Source organism: Drosophila montana, unplaced genomic scaffold, assembly GCF_035044405.1.
Source record: "Drosophila montana isolate Dmon_TW-CO22-7 unplaced genomic scaffold, ASM3504440v1 contig_3200_1, whole genome shotgun sequence".
In the NCBI taxonomy this organism is placed as follows: Eukaryota; Metazoa; Arthropoda; class Insecta; order Diptera; family Drosophilidae; genus Drosophila; species Drosophila montana.
In genome coordinates, this window is record NW_026998080.1 from 4,719,185 (window position 1) to 4,743,054 (window position 23,870).

The window sequence follows — 23,870 nt, forward strand, 5'->3', positions numbered from 1 at the left end:
AAACACTCCAAAGTCATTCTCTATTTCCCAAAACCCAGTTTTAGTGTGCACCTTTATAATATAAGGTAACTGGTTGTTTAACTTAGTTAATTAATAAACAGATAGATAATATAAAATAAATAAAAACACATAATCATATAGATCAATAACAGAAAAAATGTAATTTTACATACATTTTACGATAAACTCCATAAAAGCTAGATCCTTGTTTAACTCGGAAACCCGTTTGAAATGCCGCTGCACATAGGGAGTTAAAACCTCAACTAGATTGCCATTGTTGTAGAACCTTTGTGAAGTGTTGAGCAAAGCATCTCCCAGCAAATGTTGCAGCACCAGGTTAGCAATATATGAGTGACGAGAGTTGGTGCCCCACGCTTTAACGTGCTGCAGCAACACCAGTCTTTGATCCATATTTAGTTGATCCACCAGGTGACGCACAGCATCGGCATCTCGTTTGCGCATGAAATGGCAAATAATGTCGTACGAGGCCTTTGGCTTGTCTAACGTTAGGGCAAGCTTAAAGGCCTTCTCAAGCTGCTCTTGTGCGTGCAGAAGCGAGTGGAGGGTCTGCTCCTGCTGCAAAATAGCCTGTCGCTGGTCCAAGGCTTCATTGCGTACTGTTTCAGTGACGTCATCAAAACGAATAAGCTTCGAATCCGCACCACCCGTGTAGAAGAAGCGGTTACTGCACGCAGAAACCGCCACAGACCAGACGCGATCGCTGTGCTCATCGATCGACTGAACACAAATGTTGGTTTTAAGGTTCCACAGTTTTAGCAAACCATCGGAGGCAGCAGACAATATGAACTTGCCGTGATCGAGAAACTCAACACGCAGTATAGTGCACTCCTGCTCTAGACGCTTCAGGCAACTGAAATTGGCAATTGACCATATTCGCAGGCTGCAGTCCGACGAGGAGGTCACCACAATTTGGTCGACGGGCGAGAAACGTACGCACCACACACCGCGCGTGTGGCCCCTCAGCACACCGAGCAGCACGTTTGTGTCCGCGTTCCAAAGCTTTGCTGTCTTGTCCTGCGATGCGGTTGCCAGAATCTTATTGTTGAGCGCATACGTAACGCAGTTGACCTCTTTGTCGTGGGCCAACGCAGCATACCGCAGAGAGAACGCGTATGTGTTGCGATCCTGCTTGTCACGTGATAGCTGCCATACTTTCATGCTACCGTCCTGGCAGGCGGAGGCGAAGCCCTTGGCGCCGTTGTGTGTGATGGCCACGCAGCCAATGGTGGCCGTGTGGCATTTGCTTTGCTGGGTAAGCGGCTCCAACAGGCAATCTGTCTCATACGATAACTTCCACAGGTGTATGCTGCAATCTTTTCCCACGGAGATGAGCAGATTTTGTGACGCGGCCAATGACATGACTGTGTCAGAGTGCCCGGAAATCAGACGGCAATTCATGTTTTGCTCCGTGTCATACAGCTTGAAGTGCTTGCTGTTCGTCGCCACAGCCAAATAGCGATCTTTGTCCCCCAGGAAGCACATATCCAAAATCTCATCATTGTAGCCCACCAGCTGCTTCACTAGTTTAACCTCCGCACTCTCGTTCTCGGTGTTCACATCATATATGATTATATTTTGCTCAGTTGTAATAAGCGCCAATTGTTGTTTGCTGCTGCAGTAGAGTAACCGGCTTATTTCGAACTCTGTCTTAAGAAAAAGATCCCGTATTTTCCACGATTTCGTATCAATTTGCTGCAGTTTGCCAGAGCCACAGGCGACCAGCAACTGTGCACCATCGGCTATATGAGTGACGCCCTCCAGTTCTTCATACAATGGTATAGTCTTTGACTGAATCCAGCTGTTCGCCTGCTCGGACCGCTGCCAAACGATAAGCACCTTGTCGCGACTCACTGTTACCAGTTGACTGCAGTCGGTTGCTGCATTCCTGAAACTTAGGCCTGTTACTTGCGAGATGTGTCCCCGCATTTTATGCAGCATTGTCTTCGTCTCGTAATTCCAACAGTATATCGTGTTATCGGCGCCAACAGCATAAATTTCACTTTTTAAGGGACTTGGGTGAAATTGCAACACAAGTGATGGGCCAGGAAAATCTTTCAAAGCGCACAGGCAACTGTTGTTAGCAAAATCCCAAAGTCTCAACGTAGCATCTGCACCGCCACTCGTGCAGATGAACTTGCCGCACGGGCTGAACTCGATTCGGACAACAGGCCCCTTGTGCTGACTCTTCCACAGCTTAGCCAGCTTTTGCGTACTTAACTCCCATAGGCGGAGCAAGCCACTTCCATGTGCGGTAACCAAATGCTCCGATGACATTGCAAAGCAGTAAATGTTGTCCTCGTCCACCTCAATGCCTTCGAGTCCCTCAGAGATTTTTGATTTTCCCGCATTTCCAACAGACTCACCTTTGTTGGAAACGTTTACTCCAAAGCTGCTCACAATTTGAGATGTTTCGACGTCCACCTGATTGACAACGTCGCCATTCAGGCAGTAAATGTGCTTCCCATTTTCACTCCAGGTAATATCGCTTCCCGCATAAAAATTTGTGTAGCGAGCTTCAGCCGCATATCTGAAAAGCATTTAATAAACCGTTAAAATGTAACTGTAATTTATGCAAATCTAGGTTGATAATCTAAGGGATCTTTACGCTTAACTTACCGTTTTTCAGCCACACTTGACAGCATGGTTATTTTTGTTTACAAAATTGAAAAAGGCCACCTCGTGTGCATTGGAGCTGGGAGGAATATTCCAAAAGAACTAGTTCATATTTGCACATATTTTGATCAAGTACTAACCGAATAATAAATATTTTTGGTGTTATTAATTAGCAGTTAGTTTTGTAATAATTTGGGTTTTCTTTCATCATTATTTTGATCGTCAAATATTTAAACAGTTTGCATTATATCTTAATATTAGTTTGGAATTACTCAACACTTAACAAAATTGAAAAGTCTGGCAACACTGAGCATGATTTGCAGCTGTCAAATGAAAAGCCGTCAAATCATCGTCCCTACTTGTTTGCAAGTTTGCCTCATATATTCAATTTTGTTAACACAGAGTCAAATTCAAATTCCCAAAAAAAAACATGAGTACAATTGGCACTGGGGTAAGTATGGAGTATTAAAATTACATCAGACATAAGACGTTTCTTTTTTGCAGTATGATCTTTCGGCCTCGCAATTCTCTCCGGATGGTCGCGTCTTTCAGATCGACTATGCATCCAAAGCAGTGGAAAAGAGCGGAACCGTAATTGGTATCAGAGGCAAGGACTGCGTTGTTCTTGCTGTTGAAGAAATTGTAGTGGACAAACTTTATGAAGTAGATGCAGCGCGTCGCATATTTACCATTGAAAAGAACATTGGCATGGCCATCGCTGGACTCATGGCCGATGGTAATTTTGTGGCTGATATTGCTCGCCAGGAAGCAGCAAATTTCCGTCAGCAATTCGAGCGCACTATTCCTCTCAAACATTTATGCGATCGCGTTGCCGCCTACGTCCACGCATACACACTGTACAGCGCTGTGCGTCCATTTGGACTGTCTGTAATATTTGCCTCGTGGGACGAGACAGATGGACCGCAGATATACAAAATTGAGCCGTCCGGTACGTCTTTTGGCTATTTTGCATGTGCCAGCGGCAAGGCCAAGCAACAGGCTAAGACAGAGATGGAAAAATATAAATTTGCCGACATGAGCACTGATGAATTGGTGCAAACTGGGGGTAAAATGTACGACATATCGCTAATTGACTCACGGCTATGGTTATTAACTTCTTTTGTATTTACAATTTCAGCATTTATCAAGTAAATGACGAGGTAAATAACAAAGATTTCCGCTTTGAAATGGGCATAGTTGGGAGAGAAACGAATGGAGTGCATTTCATCAACCACGCATTATGGAGTCATTTGGCCATTAAAGCCGGCAAAGATGCAAAAACAGCTGATGGTGATAATGAGATTTAAGTTGAAAATTTGAAATATGTTCATCTGATTCTAAATCGGCTTTATATAATATTTTATAATTCGCAAATGTCAAAAAATACAGAAACGATTTTGCCCAATTTATAACTATTTAGTTTAATTACTATCTAAATTACATTTAAGAAGTGTCAACTCAAAAGTTAAGAGATCAAACGGTTGAATATACCTCGGAGATCTGCATTATATATAAATTCTATGACATACAACAATGATTTGATTGAAAAACTATAGTTTGGAGCGATTGTATGCTGGAAAATGCAGAGGCTCGATTGTGATAAGGCTTAACTTGAAAATGTTGTTAAATTACACTTCCCAAATTCCCATATAAACTCATTTTACTAAGGATGAATACCTCGCAAAACTGTTTGCACTATTATGTTTATATATCTTCGACTGACTGAACGCTAAAGAAAAACTCCAATTTTAACTAGCTACACGTTTGTTTTGAATTGAAAACATATATTAATTTCCTGAGCTTATATAGTCCGTATTCAGTTAATGATAGATGCTAAATATAAATAAAGGCTGTGCCCGAAATAGAATGTCGTCTTCCAGAAGGGGTTTAATTCAGACTTCCACGATAAAGTTTTATCGGTAACTATTCATTTTCAAATAAATGCACAAAGAGAGAAAGGAGAAAATGTGGGGGTACAATAAGGGTACATTTAAAATTACTTTCCTTTATACATTATAGATACTAAACAATGGATAGTATATCCGCAGTTGTTTTTGTCTAGATCTATCTATTGCTTGAGTGTTCAGCCTTTATGCTTTTATTGAATATTTAATAACTATGGCAGCATTATATTTTGAGCATTTAATTTATTTCTAAAATGTGGCAACGCTGTTGCAGTGCACATCTGTTTCTTTCGCGCCAAAAAAGGTAAACACTTAAACAGAAGTAAATAGTTTTGGTTGTAAAATGGTGACATTAATTGAACAGCTAATTTCGAAAATGGGTCTAAATGATGAGCCCAACGTTTTAGAGTAAGTATTATCAATAATAAGTAAATAATAACGATAACGATAATAATTATGAATCTTTAAATCTCTGGATATTAGAAAAACAACTGAGCTACTGCGATTGTTGGAGCTTCGCTCCTCGAACGTTCCACTACAAATAAATGAGTATGGGAAAATTGTTTTGTGCGCGGACCTTGCGTCATGTCTGCTTGGAATTGGATTTGACAAGGAGCAAGCCCTCAAACTGTCGGCATTGCGTAAAAGTCATTACGCTAATAACAAGCGCATGTTTGAGAAATTACTTGATCTGAATAGACTGGTTTCTGTAAACGATATTTGTGTGCAGCTCAGTCTTAACGAGGTGTCGCGTAAGGCTGAAGAGCTGTTAGCTTTGTTCAAAAAAGTTGCACGCGAGAATCCAGACGCTGACCATCCGCAATACGCCGCAATGGCTGTGTTCCAGGCGTGTCGTTTAATGAAAAAAAAGGTGTCGAAGACAAAGCTTTTGCCGTTTAGCAATTTGCGTCCAACTCAATGGCAGCAGCTTGAGCAACAATGGGAGCACATGATTACAAAGCATATCAAGGAAGCCGACGTCGCCTCTAGCTTAAATAATAAACTAGACCTCCACCAGGAGAATTCAGTGATCAACAAGAAAAATAGTCAAACTCCTGAGATTGAAGATTATGAAAAATGGAAGTCTCGAATGTTAGCCATGGCCGAAGCTAAACTCAAAGAATCGGCAATCAAAGTGAAGGAGAATATCAATGAATCGTGATATGCATTATTAATCTTAGCGATAATTTCCACTTTTGGCTTAGATATAATTGCTTTTTTTAATTCAAGCTTTAAGTGGTACTTTACGTAACATATACATTTATATTTAACATTATTCTTAGTAAAGTAGTTTAATTGAGTACTTTTTTGTTGTTTAAATGCGTCAAAACATGCGTGTAAAGTATTTCTCCAACGTCTACAGGTTCTCCGTTTGTTTTATGAGCTAAAAATAAATATATTATTGTAAACTCTTAGCAGAAAAAACACATACAATTATAAATAATCAGTTCCACTTCACGTCGAGTTTCCGGCCAGGTGTTCAACAGTTCCTTCAAATGTTTATAAAACTTCAGCCAGATTTCGCGTTTCATTTCCTGCATTTGCCATGTGGCCGACAGTTGAAAGTTCATGGATTCAAAAAATGATAGCATAGGTGTTGCTCCTTCCATGGCAAAGTAGTAAGTTGTGCCATTTATTTGCTTGGTTAGCCTGTAGACCGCATGCTTGAACGGGCGATTTACACCAGCCCGATTGATAAATTGTGTCTCTAAAGGCTGACGTTTTGTATACCGAGAATAAAATGTTTGCTATAACATAAAAACCATTCTTAAAGTAACACTTACATTAGCCTTCTCTAGCAAGCTGCTTTCTATTACGCCTTTGACAAACATTTCATCCGGTATTAGGATGATCAATCGATTCAGCCCGAATCTGACATTATGAGTGTCCTCATATACTTGCATGCGTTTCTGCAAGCCGTCGTGACCGCGTTCAGGCAAAGAGAGCTTTAGATACCCATGGAAATAGTTAGATGCCATCCCAGCAGCGTAATCTAGACCATGGGATTCGCGAATCCAGTGGGCATAGCTCAATGAACTGTGACTCAGCTGGGCATAGCTATAGATCCAGTAAAGTGGTATGTAGATGAGGTGTGCGCTGTTGGGCAGCAAGGGCGTTAAATTGCCAGTGCTACCAAAACGCGCAAGTCCGGTGAATACAAGCCCCAGTATCAAATATACTGCCATGCGGTGATACGAAAAAACGCGCTTTGCAATTGTAATTGCTCGATCCTCAAGCAGGTAGTACTGGCCATTGATAAGATACTCAGTTGACACATAGAACAAACGCTGCATACAGTCAGCAAAAAAAACAACAACAGAAATGCGAATGCAGTTGTCTGCGCCGGAAAATGGCGAAAATATATTAATAAATGTTGTATGATTTCATGATTTTGCGAAGAGTCCTCACCAATATATACGCCCATCATCTTTGGGCACAAACACTTCTTATCACTCCTTTGATCCTCAGACGGAATTGCCATCACACTTGCACGGAAAGCATGTTGCTATAAACTTTCGTGTGCACAAATATATATGGGTATTCCCTTCTCGATCTTGTTTTTTAATAAATGTAATTAATTCATGAAGCCAAAAAGCTTAAACGGCAATAGGTAATGCAGGGCATGAGAACAAAACAAGACGTGTGGACATGTTGCCGCCATTTATTGTTAAACAAATAGTTTTCACTCTGTCTTTCTGCATTTCGCGCCAATTGTCAATCAGCTGTTCGAACAGGCTGCTGTATGTTCACGAAATCTAAAGAATAAGAAAGATTATCGACTATCGGCGAATGTATCGATGATTAAAAAATATTCAGGTTATCGGTGTATCTTAACAAAACTCACATCATTAAATGAAGTGCAAGTGCATTTATAAAAAATACAAAGGCCTTTTTGTCCCGCAGTTATTGGGATGACAAAAAAAAAATCAGTAAAAATTCCATTTGCAATCTGTAATAGTATCTTTCAGAATATTTCGCTAAACATGATCTAATTAACTTATTTGCCCATTTACATGCACACATATGACGCATATTATTGCTTAAATATTAGATAAACAATACTTTACAGTGCATTCACTCTTAATTATATATTTACTTCTCGCAGGGTAAGTTTCAAAATCAGAAAAATCACATAAATGCTATGCATACTCTTAAACATTTACAATTTTCAATTCTCTGATTTAGCAGCAAAACTCTGGCTACGACTTCGAGGCGTTTTTCTTTTTTTTCTTTTTGTTGTACTGATAAAACACAATAAGAGGGAAGTAGTATAAAGTCGTATTACTCACCACGCCTTTGCGGTTGAAAAAAACTAGGTCTTGCTCGCATCAACACCCACATAATGCCGATATTATATAGTGTTATAGCCCGTGGCACGACGGTGCTGGCTAAGTTTGCTGAATGTGTTGGCAATTTTGCAGAAGTAACGGAACAAATAATGGGCAGGATTGGCATTCACAATCACAAAATGACCTACACACACGGCGACTATTTAATACATTACACTTGCGAAAATAAGCTGATTTACATGTGTATAACCGACAACGTAAGTTGAATTTCTTATGTTGATTATTAACTAAATAGTAAATCGTTTTTCTTTGTTACCATATGCACACAGGAATTTGAACTTCCACGCGCTTTTCTCTTCTTGGCGGACATTAAGCAGAAATTTATACAGACTTATGGCTTACAGGTTGCTACAGCAATTGCCTATGCAATGAACACGGAGTTCTCCAAAATTCTGTCCCAGCAAATGGTATACTATAGTCAATCGCGAGATGTGGAAACCTTAACCCGTGTACATGGTCAGGTTGACGAACTGAAAGATATAATGATTAAGAATATTGGTAATATTACATCGAAATTCGCCTGCGTTTGTCAGTTGTTTATACCATCGTTTCTTTTCGCAGATAGTCTGCGCGATCGGGGCGAGAAACTGGAGCTGTTGGTCAATAAAACAGAGAACTTAAGTAATAACGTAAGTATAATTAAAAGCCAAATCATTAGGAAAATTATTGAAATTAAATCTTTATCAACTAGTCAGTTGCATTCCGCAAAGCGTCGCGCAATTTGGCACGTCAAATGTTTTGGAAAAATATTCGCATCTACGTTGTCGTCGGCTTAGTAATCATATTTATTATTTATGTAATTGTAAGCATGGCCTGTGGTGGCCTTGCCTGGCAGTCGTGCATTCAATAGGCCGATGCGATGCGAAAGTTCGAATTGTTATAGTTCATAGCGATGTTTATTTACATATTTAACTTTCGTACTATCATAATCTCTGTTATATTTAATAAAGATGAATGTATAAAGTATATTTAAAAAAAAATGTCCGCTCGTAGTATTCTGATTCAATTGTCCTCCACATAAACGATGTCATTGGCCTTAACATTTCCTGGACTCCGGAGACCCAAATGCAATCCCATCGCTGGCGACGGGTAGTCGAACAAACGATAGCTGTAAGCGATTGGCAAAAGTTTAAGTGTTAAGCGCGGAAATATTCATATTGGGCTTTGATAATGCCCCATATTGCCCATCTACCTGCGAAGTGTTTTCAGCGGATCGCCGTCGATGTCCCGCTCAGCCGTTCTAACGTTTATGTTCGTGAAAATGCACCGAGTGCAAGGTGCAACTACACGAAAGATAGCCTCGTTGCCGATGCGTATCCATTGCCAGTGGTCTTCGGCGTAAGGCTCATCAACGTCCATTTTCAATTCAAAGTTGCCACGGAATTGTAGCGGGTCAACGGGGCGCTTCAGGCGCGTGTTTAGATCATCGATCGAGGATAAATTCAAAAGCATGTAGCTGGTTGCATCATTGAAAGTGCCCTTAAAGTAATATAAATTTGAATTGGTTTTTGCTGTCAGCTGCGTTTTCCAAACCGAACATATACAAATCCTTCTGCCTTTTAAATACATTTGTTCACAACCATTTAACAATTTGTTTTACAAGTTTGGGGTATATAAAAAAAAATGCATGTGAGAGTTATTTTTACGATGTTTCGGGAGTAGATAATGAATGTGTCTGAGCCTAAATTTAACATAGTTTAAGTATGCATATTGTACTTACTGAATCGTCCTGCTTTATGAAAGGCATGTTCTTAAGCCGGGGATTAGTTGCACGCACTGGTACAGGGTATGGGTAATACACAAGCTTCAAGCCCGAATCCTTTTTAAGTATGAACTCTGAGAACCACTTGTCGAAGCGGGTGCCGCACAACATGGCATCCAACGGGACGCCCCACACGGAGGTGTGCACGTCTTTGGCGGGCGTGTCCAAATCTGAAAAGTCCAATTCCAAATCGGGCATGCCAGGTGCACTGAAGATCAGGCCATTAGAGATCGCTTTTGGTTGAATTCGCAGCATGTGCGGATAACCTCTTGCCGTAATCATTTCGTTATTATCATTGAGTAACATAAATTTACGATCACGCACATTCCCCTTGCCTATGCCAAGCACATCACAATCATACTCCTCCTGGTCACCAAGCACCAATGGAGCACAAGACTTAACTGGAAACACGTTGATCTGCTGCAACGTGCCGACACGGCGCCACTTCACCGGCATCAGGTCCCGATTTAGGTGGCGATATATCAAGTAGCCGGCGCCACCTGCAGCGACCAGGCTGACGCCCATTCCGATCAGCATTTTGTTGGAAAGCCCGAAGCCGTTCACTGTGGACACAATGGTCATATCGACATCGCTTATCACTGCAAAATTTTCAATTACATATATTATATTATTACTTACATGATATTTTTGGATCCATCATGCGTTCCTCCACTTATCAATTTTAAGATGGCACAATCGCAATTGTTGCTTTCTTTCAATAAAAAAAGCTCACAAAGCTCTGCGAAGCGGTACAAAAACAAAATCAACGATTATTCGGCTTTGTTGCTATGTAAATATGTGCATATGCATATGCATATGTATATGTTTATGTATATGTAAGTATATGTACATATGTATACTTATATTGGAAGAGGGCAACAAACCAAGTTTCAATTAAGGCTTTGCAGCGGACCAATGTGTAGAAAACCGGCTTGAGTGCAACTGGTGTAACTTGATACGTAAACAGGAGTCCCCTAGTAGGTAGTGACCGACTAGGAAATACCCTGCCTTGCTTCTGCATTTTCCGACTGTATTAAATTTATTTATATTAACATTCATTTTGAAATATTTTAAATATTTTATATATACCAAAATTGTTGTCTCCAGTTCATACAATTTCCAAGAATTTCTCTTAAATCGATATTTATTGACTGTGATTATATGGGAAGAGAAAAGCCTATATATATTTCTTCGATCGATGCTATCTTACAGATAGATATAGGTAGATTGTTATTCTGTAATTTATTTTATTGCAATTAAGAAAATAGAATAGAATATAGTTTGGTCTACACAAAAACCAAAAAATTAAGTCTTTGACATAACAACACAAGATCATTATCGGTTATCGCCTTAACGATTCACAAAAAAAAAATGGCGGAATACCATTAATGCTCTTTACAGTATAACAACCCAGTAATGACCGACACAAATATAGAAGTGGAGAGCAACACGCCAGAGGAACTGGATGTGGGCAGTGAGCAATTTAATCCACTCCGGGCACTCTACGCCGCAGACTTCAAAGTCACAGAAAGGGCGCCAAAAGTTCTGTATCAAAATCTAGCAGCTTTTGAAAGTGCTCTTGTAAAATTCGGCGTTTGGCAACTGAACAAGCGGCAGAAAAACAACGATGTTCCTCCGAAGGCAACAAACAGCAAAAATCCGTTTTCGTCGGTATCAATAGGGGAGCCTTCGAGTGAACGGCGTTTTGAGCCCCATCAAATGCCTATCGAAGGAGCCCCCAAATCGAAATACCAGCGCAATCTTTTCACACATATGGCAGGCGCGGAAGGCCCGTTGGCGTTGCTGCAAAAACATTTGCCAACAGCGGAGAAGCTAGGTCAGATGCGTCTCCGGGTTTACTTGCGCAAGGAACACACTATTGGCGGCAGGATCGACGGGGAACTTGTGGCCTTTGACAAGCAGTGGAACCTCCTGCTGAAAAACGCTGTCGAGGTCTGGCAGCGGCGCAAATATAAATTTGGCGAGCAAAAGATTTGTAGCACACCTGCATCAGATGAATGCAGCAACCGACTACGTCGAATGGGCATCACAGTGCCCGAATTGCATGTGAAAAGTTTAAACCGTAAAAACGTACAGCTACGGCGCGAAATTCCCCAACTGATGGTCCGCGGAGAAAACATAGCTTTAATTACATTTATTAATAATTCAAAAGAGTAAAAGTTGCATTTTCGTCATTAGTGAGTAGTCTTTTTAAATACATCAATTTGTGTATACCATCGGCACACATTCCTCAGCCGCTACGTGCGAGGGTGAGTCGTCCTCCATGAGGTGTTGCAAGCTCTCCTTTGGATAGCTGGATAAAGAAAAATAGCTTGTAATTGATTTCGTTTAATCGATAAGTCGCGTACATTTTAGAGGGGCTCTCATCACTTAGCATTGTAACTGGAACAGTAGCGGAGGCACATTCCGGACTCATGAGTTCGATGGGAGTCGGTCTACGTTCTTGTAGTTGGCGCGTTATTTCTGCTGTGCTCAAGGTGCCAGAGGCACCCTTTGCAGCCAGCTGATGTTGCACTGAGGGCGACACCGTTGCTGTGGCCGTCAGCTGCTTCTTAGCCGGCTGATGTTGAATAGAGCCGCCAGTCGGAATCTTGCGCCTGCGTCCACGTGTTGCCCCGCCAACGGCACCTGGATGCGTTGTAGGAACGGACACATTTGCATCTCCCTTTTCTTTATGCTTTCGTCGCATAGTAACAGGTTCCTTCGTCGAGTCGAAGGCAGGTTGCGCTTGTGCTACTGATGAAGTCATAGGTTCCACGTCGGAATTGGAGCTGTCAGTCGCATCACTGTCACTAGAGTCCTTGGCAGGCTTCTCGTATAACAACAGTCGATCAATCAGGAACGACCGGTCACGAGACACTTTCAGTAGGCGTCGTTGATTAGTATGTAGCAGGTCCTGAAAATACTCGTTTTCCTACCAACACAAATTAAATGATGTTCCCAATACACGCATTATCACTTACATAAATGAGAAATTTTAATTTGCGCTTTAAATTTCTGTAGCGCTCCTTATAATCTATATTTCCATTGGCTGTACCAGTTGATGCCGAGCTTGTTGCAGCTGTCTGTGGCGCTGCTTCAGAAGCTGCTGCTGATTGTTTTGTATGTGCCTCTTCATCACTTTCAAGATGCTCGCCCTCTGTCTTATTAGATGTGGTCTTTTGACTAGCCAAAGACCGACAGTACCACCCATCTAGCATATTTAAGGGTTTTTATTTTCTTTCTTTTTATTTAGAAGTCTAAGATTTAATGACAAAACTACTGCAATATGATTGCCATATAATTGTAAAAACACTGAATACTAAACACAGCCCACAGCCGATATATTAGTGTTTAAGATATCGAAAATGTATCGATGTATCCAGCCTATTGTATTCGATTAATACAACTAATTCAAATAATTAAAGATTTTAGTTTGTACTTGTACTCCCTTATTTGATTTGGATTAAGAACTTAAATAAATATAAATATTTAAATAAATATAAATATTTAAATAAATATAAAGTGCACCAACTGCAGTAAATAGCAGCGTTCAAGATATACTGAGAAATTTGGACGAATAATAGGAGTCTATAAGCACTGTTCAATATCAAAAACTAAAATTATCGTTAATATCGATACATTATCAACAATCATGAGATGCTTGTGAGCCGCACGTGTTGCATTTGTTTATATGCACAATGAACAAGAAAGTTGTTATTAATAAACGCGTGAAGGGCTTGTCCCGCGAGGCGCTCGATCAGCTGAGTAAAACGGAATTAATTGACAAAATTGTGCAGCTAGAGGCGTACAATTTTCAGCTAAAAAACCTTCTACAAAAGAAACTGAACGAGAACGACAAAAACAATTGTGAGTACACAGCTCTACTGCGAAGGGACGATGAGGAAGAATTAAAACACAAGGACACCGAGAGAGATACATCTGGAAAGAAAGACAAGCAACGTAAGTTTAATTGGGCCAGGTAAGTCCAATGCAATTTAAGTTTCATTGCAATCTATGCATCTAATTATGGTTTCGATTTTAGTGCGCACACTCGGCATGTGCTGATTAAAGTAATGTATTTCGGCTGGGATTACCAGGGCTTTGCGTGTCAGGAGGATTCAATGGATACGATTGGTGAGTAGCAATACTTGATATGTACACATACATCATAAAATAGAAAATAGAATAGGTAAATTTTTCTATTAATTGTTACCAAGGAACCATGATTTGGGAAGCTTTAAAGCGTTTATTATTCTTATCTACTTTATATCTAATAATCAGAAAATACACTTACTAATCATCAAAATTATATTTTTTGCAGAAGCATATTTGTTTCGTGCACTGATACGTACCTGCCTGATCGAATCCCGTGCTACTTCAAACTATCATCGATGCGGTCGAACCGACAAGGAGGTGAGCGCCTTCTGCCAAGTGATATCCATTGATTTGCGTAGCAAGCATGCGCCTGATGTCCAAATGGAGCCTGAGGCGCTCAGCTCTGAAATCGATTACTGCAGTCTGCTGAATCGTGTGCTGCCCAAAAACATTCAGTGCATGTCCTGGATGCCACTGCGAAATCCGGCATATAGCGCACGATTCGACTGTATTTCACGCACTTACCGATACTACTTTCCCAAAGGGGATCTGGATATTGAGGCTATGCGCATTGCCTGCCAATCGCTTGTGTGCCATGGAGATTTTAGGAATTTCTGTAAAATGGATGTGCACAATGGCGTCACGAATTACATGCGCAATTTACAGGGAGCAGCGATAAAGCCATGTGATAGTACAGATTTGCAAATGCATTCAAATTCAGGTGAGTGTAGCATACATACATACATACATACATACATACATACATACATACATACATACATACATACATACATACATACATACATACATACATACACACACACATACATACACACACACACATACAGATATACAAACAGACATACATACATACATGCATACATACATACAAACAAACATACATACGTACGTACATACATACATACATAAATACATACATACAAACATACATGCATACATACATGCATACATACATACATACATATGTACATACATACTTTCATACATACGTACGTACGTACATACATACATACATACATACATACATACTTACATACATACTTACATACTTACATACATACATACATACATACATACATACATACATACATACATACATACCTACCTACATACATACATACATACATACATACATGCATAACTACATAACTACATACCTACGCCTCCTGCTCCGCCCCTTGGTGCTCCTCCGGCTCCTCAGCGTCCAGCGTTGAAGCCGCCTGCGTCTAATTCTTAGGTGAAGCCTGCAAGCCTTACTTAAATTTTTGAGAATCGAGGAGGAGGGCAGCTTATTTAAATTTGCCGCGCAACCAGACCAATTGGTCTGCTATTGATATAGAAGACAATTTACAAGTATGCATACATACATTTATACGCACATACATAGACACACGCACACACATACACACACATTCACACACCCATACATAAATACATACATAATAACATACACACATTTCAATTCAATGAATTTGGCACCTTAAGCTGCCAACATTATTCTTCTAAGGAACTTATGTACTTAAAACTTTAATTCAACAGGCTACGCAATGTACTACTTGGAGATACAAGGCAATGCTTTCCTGTGGCATCAGATACGCTGCATCATGGCTGTGCTGCTGCTTGTTGGGCAGAAGCATGAGCAGCCTTGCATCATCAGTAAATTGCTCGACGTCGTCAGCAATCCTTGTAAGCCACAGTACACGCCAGCCATTGGTTTACCATTGAACCTATTTCGCTGTGAATTTCGCACACACTCCACACGTCAAATAAATCCGTCAACGTCATCTACGGCTGCTATTGATGACCTTGATGATGACGCGGATCTCGCCCCGTCAAAGCCTGAAATCGTCGAGAATACTGAAAGCGATCTAACCGATTGGGTGTACAGTGAGGAGAATCTACAAAAGCTCATCGAGAACGTGCAGTGCGAGTGGACTCAGTTCAGCGTCAAGTGCACCATGATACGCAACGTATTAGTGCAGCTGGAGGAACTTCTTGAGCGCAACTACAAGGCTCAAGAGATCCAAGCACAAGCAATTCTACTGCAGGATGCGGTCAAGCCGCGTCAGTATCAGCCACTTCTGCAGCGCAAGCGATGTGGTGAGTGCTTTACTTTACAAATTATGTTTGATTAATAAATAAACATTTATGTATATGCTTTTTCAGAGAGCCTGGAAAATCGAATTGAGCATTTTGTGAAAAAGCAACGACTGCTTGTAACAAGCGATACAGGAACGGAGACGGTTTTGAGCAAACCGGATGGCTAAAAATTTAATCAAGTATTTAGCGTAGGTTGATGACTATTAACAAAACATATACATCAAATAAAGATCTTGAATCTATAATTTGTACTGTTCTTAACTTGTATCCTCGATATACATCCAATATCTTTAAATTTAAGCGATTTGTGAGTTGGAAATGTCTTCGCCGTGTAGTACACTTATTTTTTAATAAATAATAATACTCTATTTCGATCAATAACGATTCAAAATATAATTTGAAGTCTGTATATATAGGTACTCATTTTACGGTAGGCATTTTAATTTTCAAAAAATTGTACAACGTTTGGAAGATTAGCTTAGATTATCTAACTAATTTAAAATGGTTAATTTATTAAATTACATCATTATAGCATGCAAATAGCCTAGTTTTGAATGAGTTATATTTAGTGATACATATATAGTATGTATGCTAGTAAAGGTACATATATGCAGGGTGCCAGAGCATAACTATTACTAAATTCAAGTGTTCTATGTACATTTAACACGTTCAAACGAATTATGTGTTATTGTTCAGATATTAACAATAGTGCTAACAATTATAGTCGATATGTATGTAGAGTATATATATATATATTTGCTCCAATGCTTCCCTTATGTGCCCATTGACTTTGCCTTTTGTAGTCTGAAATAGGTAAACCGAATATGAAATTCAAATAGGCTGATATAGTCTGATTAGTTAACTTCGTCTTACTTTCGTCTTAAGATTTTAAGCACAATTGTGCCCTCGCGCACATTTTTGAAAAGTCCAATAGTTTCGGCATGACTCATGCCCTGCACGGAGTGGCCATTGATTTCCACAATCTCATCGCCTGTAATAGGTCAATTCAATTGAAATCGAAGATCAGGTAAAAATACGGCATTAACTTACCAGCTTGCAGCGTGCCATCATCTGCGGCTTGTCCCGAGGGGAAAACTGTTTTCACAAAGATTCCCATGTTGCCCTTGGGCGAGTCGCGGCCGCCCACAATGCTGAAACCCAAGGACTTCAGGCCAGGTCCTTTGAAAAACGTAATTGTCTTCTGCGTGCAGCGTCCATTGCCTAGAGACAGTGTAAGCAATAAGGATGTTTAGTGAGATTCGAATGAGTTTTAATGTGGATGGGTTATTGGGTTACGCTCACCCTCACTCATTGAGGCGCGTATGACCTCAGCCATTTCCTCGTCGCGTATCGTTAGCTTGGCCACTGGCAGCGATGGACGATGGTGCATTAGTGATGCGGCGGGAGGTGCCAATGAGGCTGTTACAGATGCTGCTGCTGATGATGATGAGGAGGATGGTGCAGTGGAGCAGGAATTAAGAAACGGATTAGGCGCAAACAATGAAATGTTTTTTGGCGAGTGCTTGATGTACAATGAATGGTGCTGTGGTGATTGCTGTTGTTGTTGTTGTTGTTGTTTTTGTTGCTGGTGTTGCGTATTATTAGTGAGATCAGTTGCTGTTGGGGTATCTGTGGTTGTTGTATTGCCATCAGGTAGATTGTTAGATGCTGTCGCCGGCGCCGTCTGCATGAACAAGCTAAGTCGCGACGAACTGAGTCGCGAATGTGCGAATCTCAGCGAGCGATAATGCGAATTGGTTAGATTGATGGAATTGCGGGCATAATGCATTCGCTGGCCGAACTGCTGGCCACCAATGCCTGTCTCGGAGGACAGTGCAGCCCCTTCCGAGCAGCGCTTTCGTGCCAGTAGCCGCCATTTCTCATCGTCCGCCAGCGAAGAGCCCACACAGACACTGGCCGCTCGATTTGCATACACCGGAGTGTACGAGTCGTTATTGTTATTGGTGTTAACAGAGGTCGAGAAGGAGGTGTCATTGTTTGATTGGTTGTTAAAGAGCGGTGTTGGTGTTAGAGCCAAGCTGCGCTGACCTGAAGAGCTGCGCGCTCTGCGCCGTAACAGTTCATGCTCTGGCGCGCTCACGTCGAGCGAGTGGCGCGGCGTGGAGCTGCGACGATGCTGCATCAACGGCATTGGCGAAGGCAGGGTACTGACGCTGGCCAGGGAACGTGCATCGCACTGATCCTCGCACTCCTCCAGTCCAGCCGCATTTCGTTCACGGTCCTGCTCCTGTTCCACTTGCAGCTGCAGGCTTTGCAAACTGTTCAGGCTGTCCGTGCGTTGTGCATAGCTGAGCCGTTGGCGCTGGGTGCTCATTCCATCAATGCGTATTTTGGTATAGAAATCTGTGACAGTGGCAATCTCATCGTGCGCTATGACCAGATCAATGCAGTTCTCCACAAAGCAGCTGAGCAAACGTTGCACCTCGCCAAACGACTGAATGCCACGCAAATGCTTGCCATTTACATTAACAATCTCATCGCCCAGCCGCAGACGACCATCCCTGTGGAAGGATAGATATGATGAAGTACAGATAAGTTATAAGTGTATATCCAAAACTTACTTTTGTGCCATGCCGTATGGCTCCAGCTCAACAATCAGATATCGATACTGCTGCTCATTGTTGTTGGTGACGACCATTTTGGGGGACAGAACCAGCCCAATGTAGTCCTCTTGACATTTTCGTTCCAACTTCAGCTGGCGGAAGCGCCGCCTGATTGTCTCCGTTTCGTAGTCATAGTTGTAGCCGCCCAGTGAGACGGGTGCACTGCAAATGCTATTGCGCAAAGAGGAGCCCGAGCACGAGCCCAAGCCTAGGCCCATTCCGACGCCCTCAGAGGAGCTGAGCGAGATGAGCGAGTTGCGCTTTAGTGTGCCTGAGGCAATAGATTCTGTATCTCCGGCGGAGATGCTAAGATTATTGCCCAGGCGGGCACCGGCTGTGCCTCCGCCCCCGCCCCCGCCGCCGCCGCCATCGCTGTCATAGCCCGACTCATTTGAACTCAGACAACTACTTAATCTTTGGTAAAGTGGTTCCCAGTCCTTGGATGAGATGCTGTCATTGCGAGACACATTCACCAGCTGTTGCTCCGGCGAGTGGCGCTGAGGCAGCGGAGATTGTGTCTGCGACGTGGTCGATGCATTCTGATTCACGGCCGCTTCCCGCTGCAATTGCTCGCGTTGTTGTTGCTGATGCTTTAGCAGCACAGAGCCACCGTTCTCCTCGGGAAGCACCGAGAGTCGTGAACGCAAAAAGGCATAAGGAAAGGCGCCACGACGGGTGGCATCCTGCTGACCGCCGCTGCTGGCCGGGTTACTTCCGCCCCCACCTTGAAGGGGGGGAAGGGAGCCCACATTGTCGCCGGCAGCACTTCCATTGCTGCTGCTGGCGGTCAGGCAGCTGCTCACCTTGGCAATGTCATCGCAACTGCTGGACTTGAGGCTTGATATGCGTGGCGAGTGCTGCTGCTGCTGCTGTAAATGTTGCCGCTGCTGCTGGCTGTGCAGATTCAGACCCTCGGTGGGATCGTCGCACTTGATGTACGAGCAGCTGGACAACTGGCTGGTCGAGCTGCTGCGATACAGCGTTTGGCTGGTTGGAGCTGCCTGCTGCGACGCTTCGGAGGCCTTTAGCAGATTGTGCGAGCGATGATTCAGCATGCCCGTGGAGCCAATGCGATGAAAGAAATTCTTCAGCGCCTTTTGTGGCCGTGTTGCTGGCTGGTACTGATGCGTCGGCGTTGACTGAGCGCTCTGGCTGCCCCTGCTTGCCGCATCCTGTGGCGATTGCAGCTGGAACTGCTGCTGCTGCTGCTGCTGCTGTTGGTGACGCTGCTTGATCGTTTCAATGGGTCCCGACTTGCACTTTTTAAGCGTACTGCCCTGATAAGCTCCAGTAGGCGTTGCTGACGGCTTCGCATTGTTAGCCTTGTGCGTTGGCGAGTGAAACAAACTGCGCAGATCCGTGTGCGACTTGTGTGTGTTGGCGGCAGGGGACTCGCTGCGCTTTAGCAAATCCAGTTTGCGACTCATGCGCTTGCCCCACGTGAACACTGCAAAAAGAGAGGGAGGGGGGAAAGCATAGAGAAGAACTCAATCAGAAAGTTATTTCTAAATTAATTATAATGCTTCAATTAATCTTAACACCTCATCGACATGGCCGCATTGACAGCCGCCACAGCCTCGCGAATCAAGTTCGAACAAATAATAACGTGCGACTGGACCTGGACTTGGACTTGGACCTGGACCTGGAAATAGACCTTGTCTGTTCTTTTTCGCATTGACAACCAGGCCGCTTTTGCATTGTGGTTGATAGCCTGTCACGTGCTCGTGAAAGGCATTGGCTTACATGATTTCCAGCCAAGAAAACCACAACAAAGGTCGGCTTTAAAGATGTGTTGATTGTTGCAACTTGAAATAACCGCAATTTCAATACGAGACTTGACAGGGTGGTGGGTGCGGCAACCTTACGCTTTCTACTACAAAAAAATATCTGTTATTGCAAAAGAAAGAAAATGTAAGGGTTTTGAAAATAACGAAAAGTCGTGTTTTAATAACGTATCTGTTCAAAATTCATTCACTCATACGTATGACGTCACTTGAGCGCGCTGTATAATCCAAACTATCGCAAAAAGTTATCGATATATCGGTATAACATGTACAACCATGTTTCAGTATTTTTCACAGTTCTTTTTTCCACTTACAGTCTACAGTCACATCTTACACCATAAACAACAATTGATTTTTCGCGTGCAAAAATGTCCGTGGCTGCTAAAAAAATTGCCGAGGCAGAACAATTAGTCCAAACAGCTGAAAAAAGCTTAAAAACATCCCTGTTGAAATGGGCACCTGACTATGACAGTGCCGCCGATGAGTACGCGAAGGCAGCAACTGCGTACAAGATTGCGAAATCATACGACAAAAGCAAGGAGTGTTTCTTAAAGGCTATTGATTGCTACAAAAACAACAAGTCCTGGTTCCATGCAGCAAGGTCATACGAACAGATCATCTTACTGTGCAAAGATATTGGCAAGCTAACGGATGTCGAGGAATATGCCAACAGGGCGTGTAGCCTTTATCAGCAGCATGGCTCACCAGAAGCTGCCGCCTCTGCGCTGGACAAAGCGGCCAAACTAACGGAAGCAAAGCACCCAGATGTGGCTCTACGCTTGTATCAGCATGCAGTGGAGGTCATTCTAATTGAAGATTCACACCGTCAAGCAGCCATATACTCCTCGAAAGTATCGAGAATATTGGTCAAGCTGCAACGGTTTGAAGAGGCGACAAAGGCGCTCAAAACAGAAATTGGGTTGTATCAGCAAAGTGAATCGTTTGGTCAAATTGGTCGTTTGGTTGTGGCGCTCGTACTGGTTCAGTTGGCTCTGGGTGACTCGGTCGAGGCAGAAAAGTCATTCAGGGAATGGGGCACTTGTTGTGAGCCCGATGAAGTCTCCACGCTACAAACGCTTTTGCAAGCTTTCGACGAAGAGGACGGCGAGCTAGCAGCCCGAATGCTGGCATCTCCATTCATCCGACACATGGATGTGGAGTATTCAATTTTGGCTAAAAATATTCCATTACCAAAAGGTCTAGAAGTTGCGAAGAAATCTGCAGGTGCCGATGAGCTGAAAAATGTGGACGAGGGCGAGGACTTGTGTTAGACGTCGTATTTTGTTGTTATCTAAGTGCTAATTAATCAATTAATGCAATTTAAATTTTAATCGTTAACAAAAATATACTTAATAAAATAATATTCAAAGTCTTCTGCCTCATATTAAGTGTGTATTCTGTATAATAATAATAGCCATGTCTACGGCAAATATATACTATATGCATTTTTGTGCATGGTAGTACCAATGGCAATATAAATTCTAAGATACCAATAATATGGAGTTTATATTGTATTTGGTAGTTTATACCAAGAACTTCTGGAATTGCTGCCACATAAAATATTAATAACTCTATATAGGAAACGGTTTTTGTTTTTGCTGCAAGTGAATGTGTTGAGAAAAGAGGTTAGAAACTATGCGTTTTGCAGCACTGTATATTTTAAATAGAAACAACCCTGTTTGTGAAAATTCGGATTTTGTACTTATTTTAAATATGAATAATTTAATTGCAATACCACAAATCGGAGCCCTGAGAGGCGGCGTAATGAAAAATTAAATAAATTTAGTGAAAATGGGTTCGGTCTGCAAGGGTATTAAATCTTCGGCGTGCCGAAGATAGACCTTATACATTCATATCTCGTTTTTCTTGAAATGCGATTTACAAGCTGTACCAGTTGGAAATAATGATCAATTGTTTAATCTGAACGAGAATTAAAATTCTTTTGCTTTTATATGCCCAAAGCTAACGCAAGGAAAATATAATATAAGTCCATGAGGGTTTCCGGTTGCACAAATTGGGCAGTGCTCGTAACTTAGTACAGTTATTAAACTTCAAACACAACTCAGTTACAAATGATTCATCCAAGTGCAATCTAATAGCGCCTTAAGAGTTTTTTATGAGCTGGTTTAACATCAATTGCCAACACTTAAAAGGCCATTCCAGGTGGAGTTTCAGGTACGGTCCGAGTTTTGGATCGTTAATAAACAAATTTATGCGCTTGTCCCATATTTATCACAGCTGCAGCAAGCTAGACAAGCACAGACTGTGGGTGTCTGTGAAAACGGGGAAGAGCGATGGAGAGAGAGAGAGGGAGAGCTGGCCAAACAATTAGTTTAAAACATGCACAAAAGAATCAGCTGCAGCAAATTGGTTGTTGTTGTGTTGCTGCTCTTCGGGAACAGCAAAGACATGGATCCAGGTATATTATGGACTCAATAAAATTTTGAAAACTATTTTCATCTACGACTTTAAGTGCGAGTCAATCCCATCGAACAACGAACAACGACCGAGACATCGGCTTGGACTCCATCGGCATCTGCATCTGCATCTGCGTCTGCGTCTCTGGCTCGTGCCAAAGATGTTTAATAGCCGCAGCCCAGCCGCGGGGGCTTGTTCCAGAGAATGTGTGGGCGCAGCGTTTGGCCCGTTGCCAGCCTCAATTCGGGTTGACAGTTGAAACAACTCCAGCTGAAACTCCACCCAGGCCTGACCGACTTTGTTTCGTTCGCCTTTCGTTGGCCAACAGCTTTGCACATTTGCCTTTGATTAAAATTTCAACACGCGCAGCCGTTCGCAATCATCTGATGAGGATTGGGGGATGGGCCGCAGCCGGCGAGTGTTAAACAATAATGGCAAATGGTGCAGGCATCAATTATATGACAGCCTCCGCCACGCGGAGCACACTCGTCGGGAATCAAAAACGACCGCCGGCCACATGCCACAAATTCTACACCCACTTAACTTTCAAGACGGTGTCAAGTGGCCGCAAGATCTGACCGGAGTCTAGCCCGAAGCTGCCTTTTGTTGCAACTCGCCGGCTGACATGCAAGCCGAGCGAGCCGGATGGAGAATAAGGAGCTTGAAATTCTAAGAGCTTAAACAAGTTTTGTTCGACTTACAAACTGTTATGTTATAAGCTTATAAATCCATAAAAAAAAATATAAACTGTCTGTATATGTAAATGCCTAAATTGATCTATTTCTATAAGAATTTAATATAAAAAGTGCCAGGGCTGCAAGCCAAAATATATGATTGTCGCTGGTTCAGTTGACAGTTGGAACAAATGGTTCGGTTCGTGAACTCAGGTTTTGGTTCGTCTCGTGTTTTCTAGCACAAAATTAAATATTTTATTTTATTTTATTTACATATTTTAGGTTTATTTTGCATATTTAACGCAATTCTCTTTTGTCTTGTTATAAATCGAACCTTGAGATAAACCAGCTTTAGAAATTTTAAGCGAACCTTAAAACAAACCAAATAGTTTAAACTTTTAAAAGTTCATTTTCTGTTCTGTACATATATTTTCATACAAACTATATTGATTTGTACATTGTTTGTCTTGCTCCAACTAATCAAAAAATTAAATTGGACAA

General features: G+C 42.0%; 11 protein-coding genes across 13 annotated transcripts in view; 6 read left to right on the forward strand and 5 right to left on the reverse strand.

Annotated features, from left to right (window-relative positions):
• Nucleotides 1-138: 138 nt before the first annotated feature.
• On the reverse strand, nt 139-2,732 carry LOC135432018 (transducin beta-like protein 3). Its single transcript, XM_064687461.1, has 2 exons — nt 2,638-2,732; nt 139-2,548 (listed from the first exon to the last, which is right to left on the reverse strand). Exons 1-2 carry the CDS (start codon nt 2,661-2,663, stop codon nt 166-168), a joined length of 2,409 nt encoding a protein of 802 aa, XP_064543531.1. The 5' UTR covers nt 2,664-2,732; the 3' UTR covers nt 139-165.
• Nucleotides 2,733-2,937: 205 nt separating this feature from the next.
• Nucleotides 2,938-4,046, forward strand: Prosalpha7 (proteasome alpha7 subunit). Its single transcript, XM_064687463.1, has 3 exons — nt 2,938-3,085; nt 3,139-3,707; nt 3,773-4,046. The coding sequence occupies exons 1-3, from the start codon at nt 3,065-3,067 to the stop codon at nt 3,939-3,941; spliced, it is 759 nt and encodes a 252-aa protein (XP_064543533.1). The 5' UTR covers nt 2,938-3,064; the 3' UTR covers nt 3,942-4,046.
• A 762-nt stretch (nt 4,047-4,808) lies between these two features.
• Orc6 (Origin recognition complex subunit 6) lies at nt 4,809-5,963 on the forward strand. The gene is made up of 2 exons (XM_064686957.1): nt 4,809-4,946; nt 5,022-5,963. The coding sequence occupies exons 1-2, from the start codon at nt 4,882-4,884 to the stop codon at nt 5,698-5,700; spliced, it is 744 nt and encodes a 247-aa protein (XP_064543027.1). The 5' UTR covers nt 4,809-4,881; the 3' UTR covers nt 5,701-5,963.
• Sting (sting) lies at nt 5,733-7,125 on the reverse strand. Its single transcript, XM_064686956.1, has 4 exons — nt 6,948-7,125; nt 6,323-6,876; nt 5,971-6,253; nt 5,733-5,922 (listed from the first exon to the last, which is right to left on the reverse strand). Exons 1-4 carry the CDS (start codon nt 7,018-7,020, stop codon nt 5,831-5,833), a joined length of 1,002 nt encoding a protein of 333 aa, XP_064543026.1. The 5' UTR covers nt 7,021-7,125; the 3' UTR covers nt 5,733-5,830.
• A 289-nt stretch (nt 7,126-7,414) lies between these two features.
• Vamp7 (Vesicle-associated membrane protein 7) lies at nt 7,415-9,246 on the forward strand. 2 transcript variants are annotated; one of them, XM_064686958.1, is made up of 5 exons: nt 7,415-7,645; nt 7,725-8,085; nt 8,158-8,386; nt 8,450-8,517; nt 8,580-9,246. In XM_064686958.1, the coding sequence occupies exons 2-5, from the start codon at nt 7,882-7,884 to the stop codon at nt 8,736-8,738; spliced, it is 660 nt and encodes a 219-aa protein (XP_064543028.1). In that variant the 5' UTR covers nt 7,415-7,645; nt 7,725-7,881; the 3' UTR covers nt 8,739-9,246. The 2 variants fall into 2 exon arrangements, with proteins under 2 accessions (XP_064543028.1, XP_064543029.1); XM_064686959.1 differs by having other exon boundaries at nt 7,728-8,085.
• Nucleotides 8,763-10,593, reverse strand: Marc (Mitochondrial amidoxime reducing component). The gene is made up of 5 exons (XM_064686955.1): nt 10,535-10,593; nt 10,290-10,389; nt 9,609-10,213; nt 9,081-9,367; nt 8,763-8,996 (listed from the first exon to the last, which is right to left on the reverse strand). Exons 2-5 carry the CDS (start codon nt 10,309-10,311, stop codon nt 8,891-8,893), a joined length of 1,020 nt encoding a protein of 339 aa, XP_064543025.1. The 5' UTR covers nt 10,312-10,389; nt 10,535-10,593; the 3' UTR covers nt 8,763-8,890.
• A 446-nt stretch (nt 10,594-11,039) lies between these two features.
• Nucleotides 11,040-11,848, forward strand: Lsm11 (U6 snRNA-associated Sm-like protein LSm11). The gene has a single exon (XM_064687136.1). It carries the CDS (start codon nt 11,067-11,069, stop codon nt 11,826-11,828), a length of 762 nt encoding a protein of 253 aa, XP_064543206.1. The 5' UTR covers nt 11,040-11,066; the 3' UTR covers nt 11,829-11,848.
• Nucleotides 11,791-12,958, reverse strand: LOC135431807 (uncharacterized). The gene is made up of 3 exons (XM_064687135.1): nt 12,635-12,958; nt 12,020-12,585; nt 11,791-11,964 (listed from the first exon to the last, which is right to left on the reverse strand). The coding sequence occupies exons 1-3, from the start codon at nt 12,869-12,871 to the stop codon at nt 11,871-11,873; spliced, it is 897 nt and encodes a 298-aa protein (XP_064543205.1). The 5' UTR covers nt 12,872-12,958; the 3' UTR covers nt 11,791-11,870.
• Nucleotides 12,959-13,289: 331 nt separating this feature from the next.
• On the forward strand, nt 13,290-16,230 carry LOC135431806 (tRNA pseudouridine(38/39) synthase). Its single transcript, XM_064687133.1, has 5 exons — nt 13,290-13,632; nt 13,696-13,787; nt 13,975-14,469; nt 15,309-15,869; nt 15,936-16,230. Exons 1-5 carry the CDS (start codon nt 13,352-13,354, stop codon nt 16,034-16,036), a joined length of 1,530 nt encoding a protein of 509 aa, XP_064543203.1. The 5' UTR covers nt 13,290-13,351; the 3' UTR covers nt 16,037-16,230.
• A 32-nt stretch (nt 16,231-16,262) lies between these two features.
• a (arc) overlaps nt 16,263-23,870 on the reverse strand; it is a 54,768-nt gene continuing 47,160 nt past the window's right edge. The window contains exons 3-8 of one of the 2 annotated variants that reach the window (XM_064686814.1): nt 18,452-19,940; nt 17,919-18,391; nt 17,172-17,300; nt 16,920-17,090; nt 16,743-16,860; nt 16,263-16,673 (exon numbers count right to left, since the gene is read on the reverse strand). In XM_064686814.1, coding sequence (XP_064542884.1) covers nt 16,643-16,673; nt 16,743-16,860; nt 16,920-17,090; nt 17,172-17,300; nt 17,919-18,391; nt 18,452-19,940 — 2,411 coding nt within the window. In that variant the 3' untranslated portion in view covers nt 16,263-16,642. Of the gene's footprint in view, nt 16,674-16,742; nt 16,861-16,919; nt 17,091-17,171; nt 18,392-18,451; nt 19,941-23,870 lie in introns of both variants that reach the window. The other variant, XM_064686813.1, reaches the window with a different exon arrangement.
• LOC135431601 (gamma-soluble NSF attachment protein-like) lies at nt 20,578-21,659 on the forward strand. Its single transcript, XM_064686815.1, has one exon. The coding sequence runs from the start codon at nt 20,646-20,648 to the stop codon at nt 21,546-21,548; it is 903 nt and encodes a 300-aa protein (XP_064542885.1). The 5' UTR covers nt 20,578-20,645; the 3' UTR covers nt 21,549-21,659.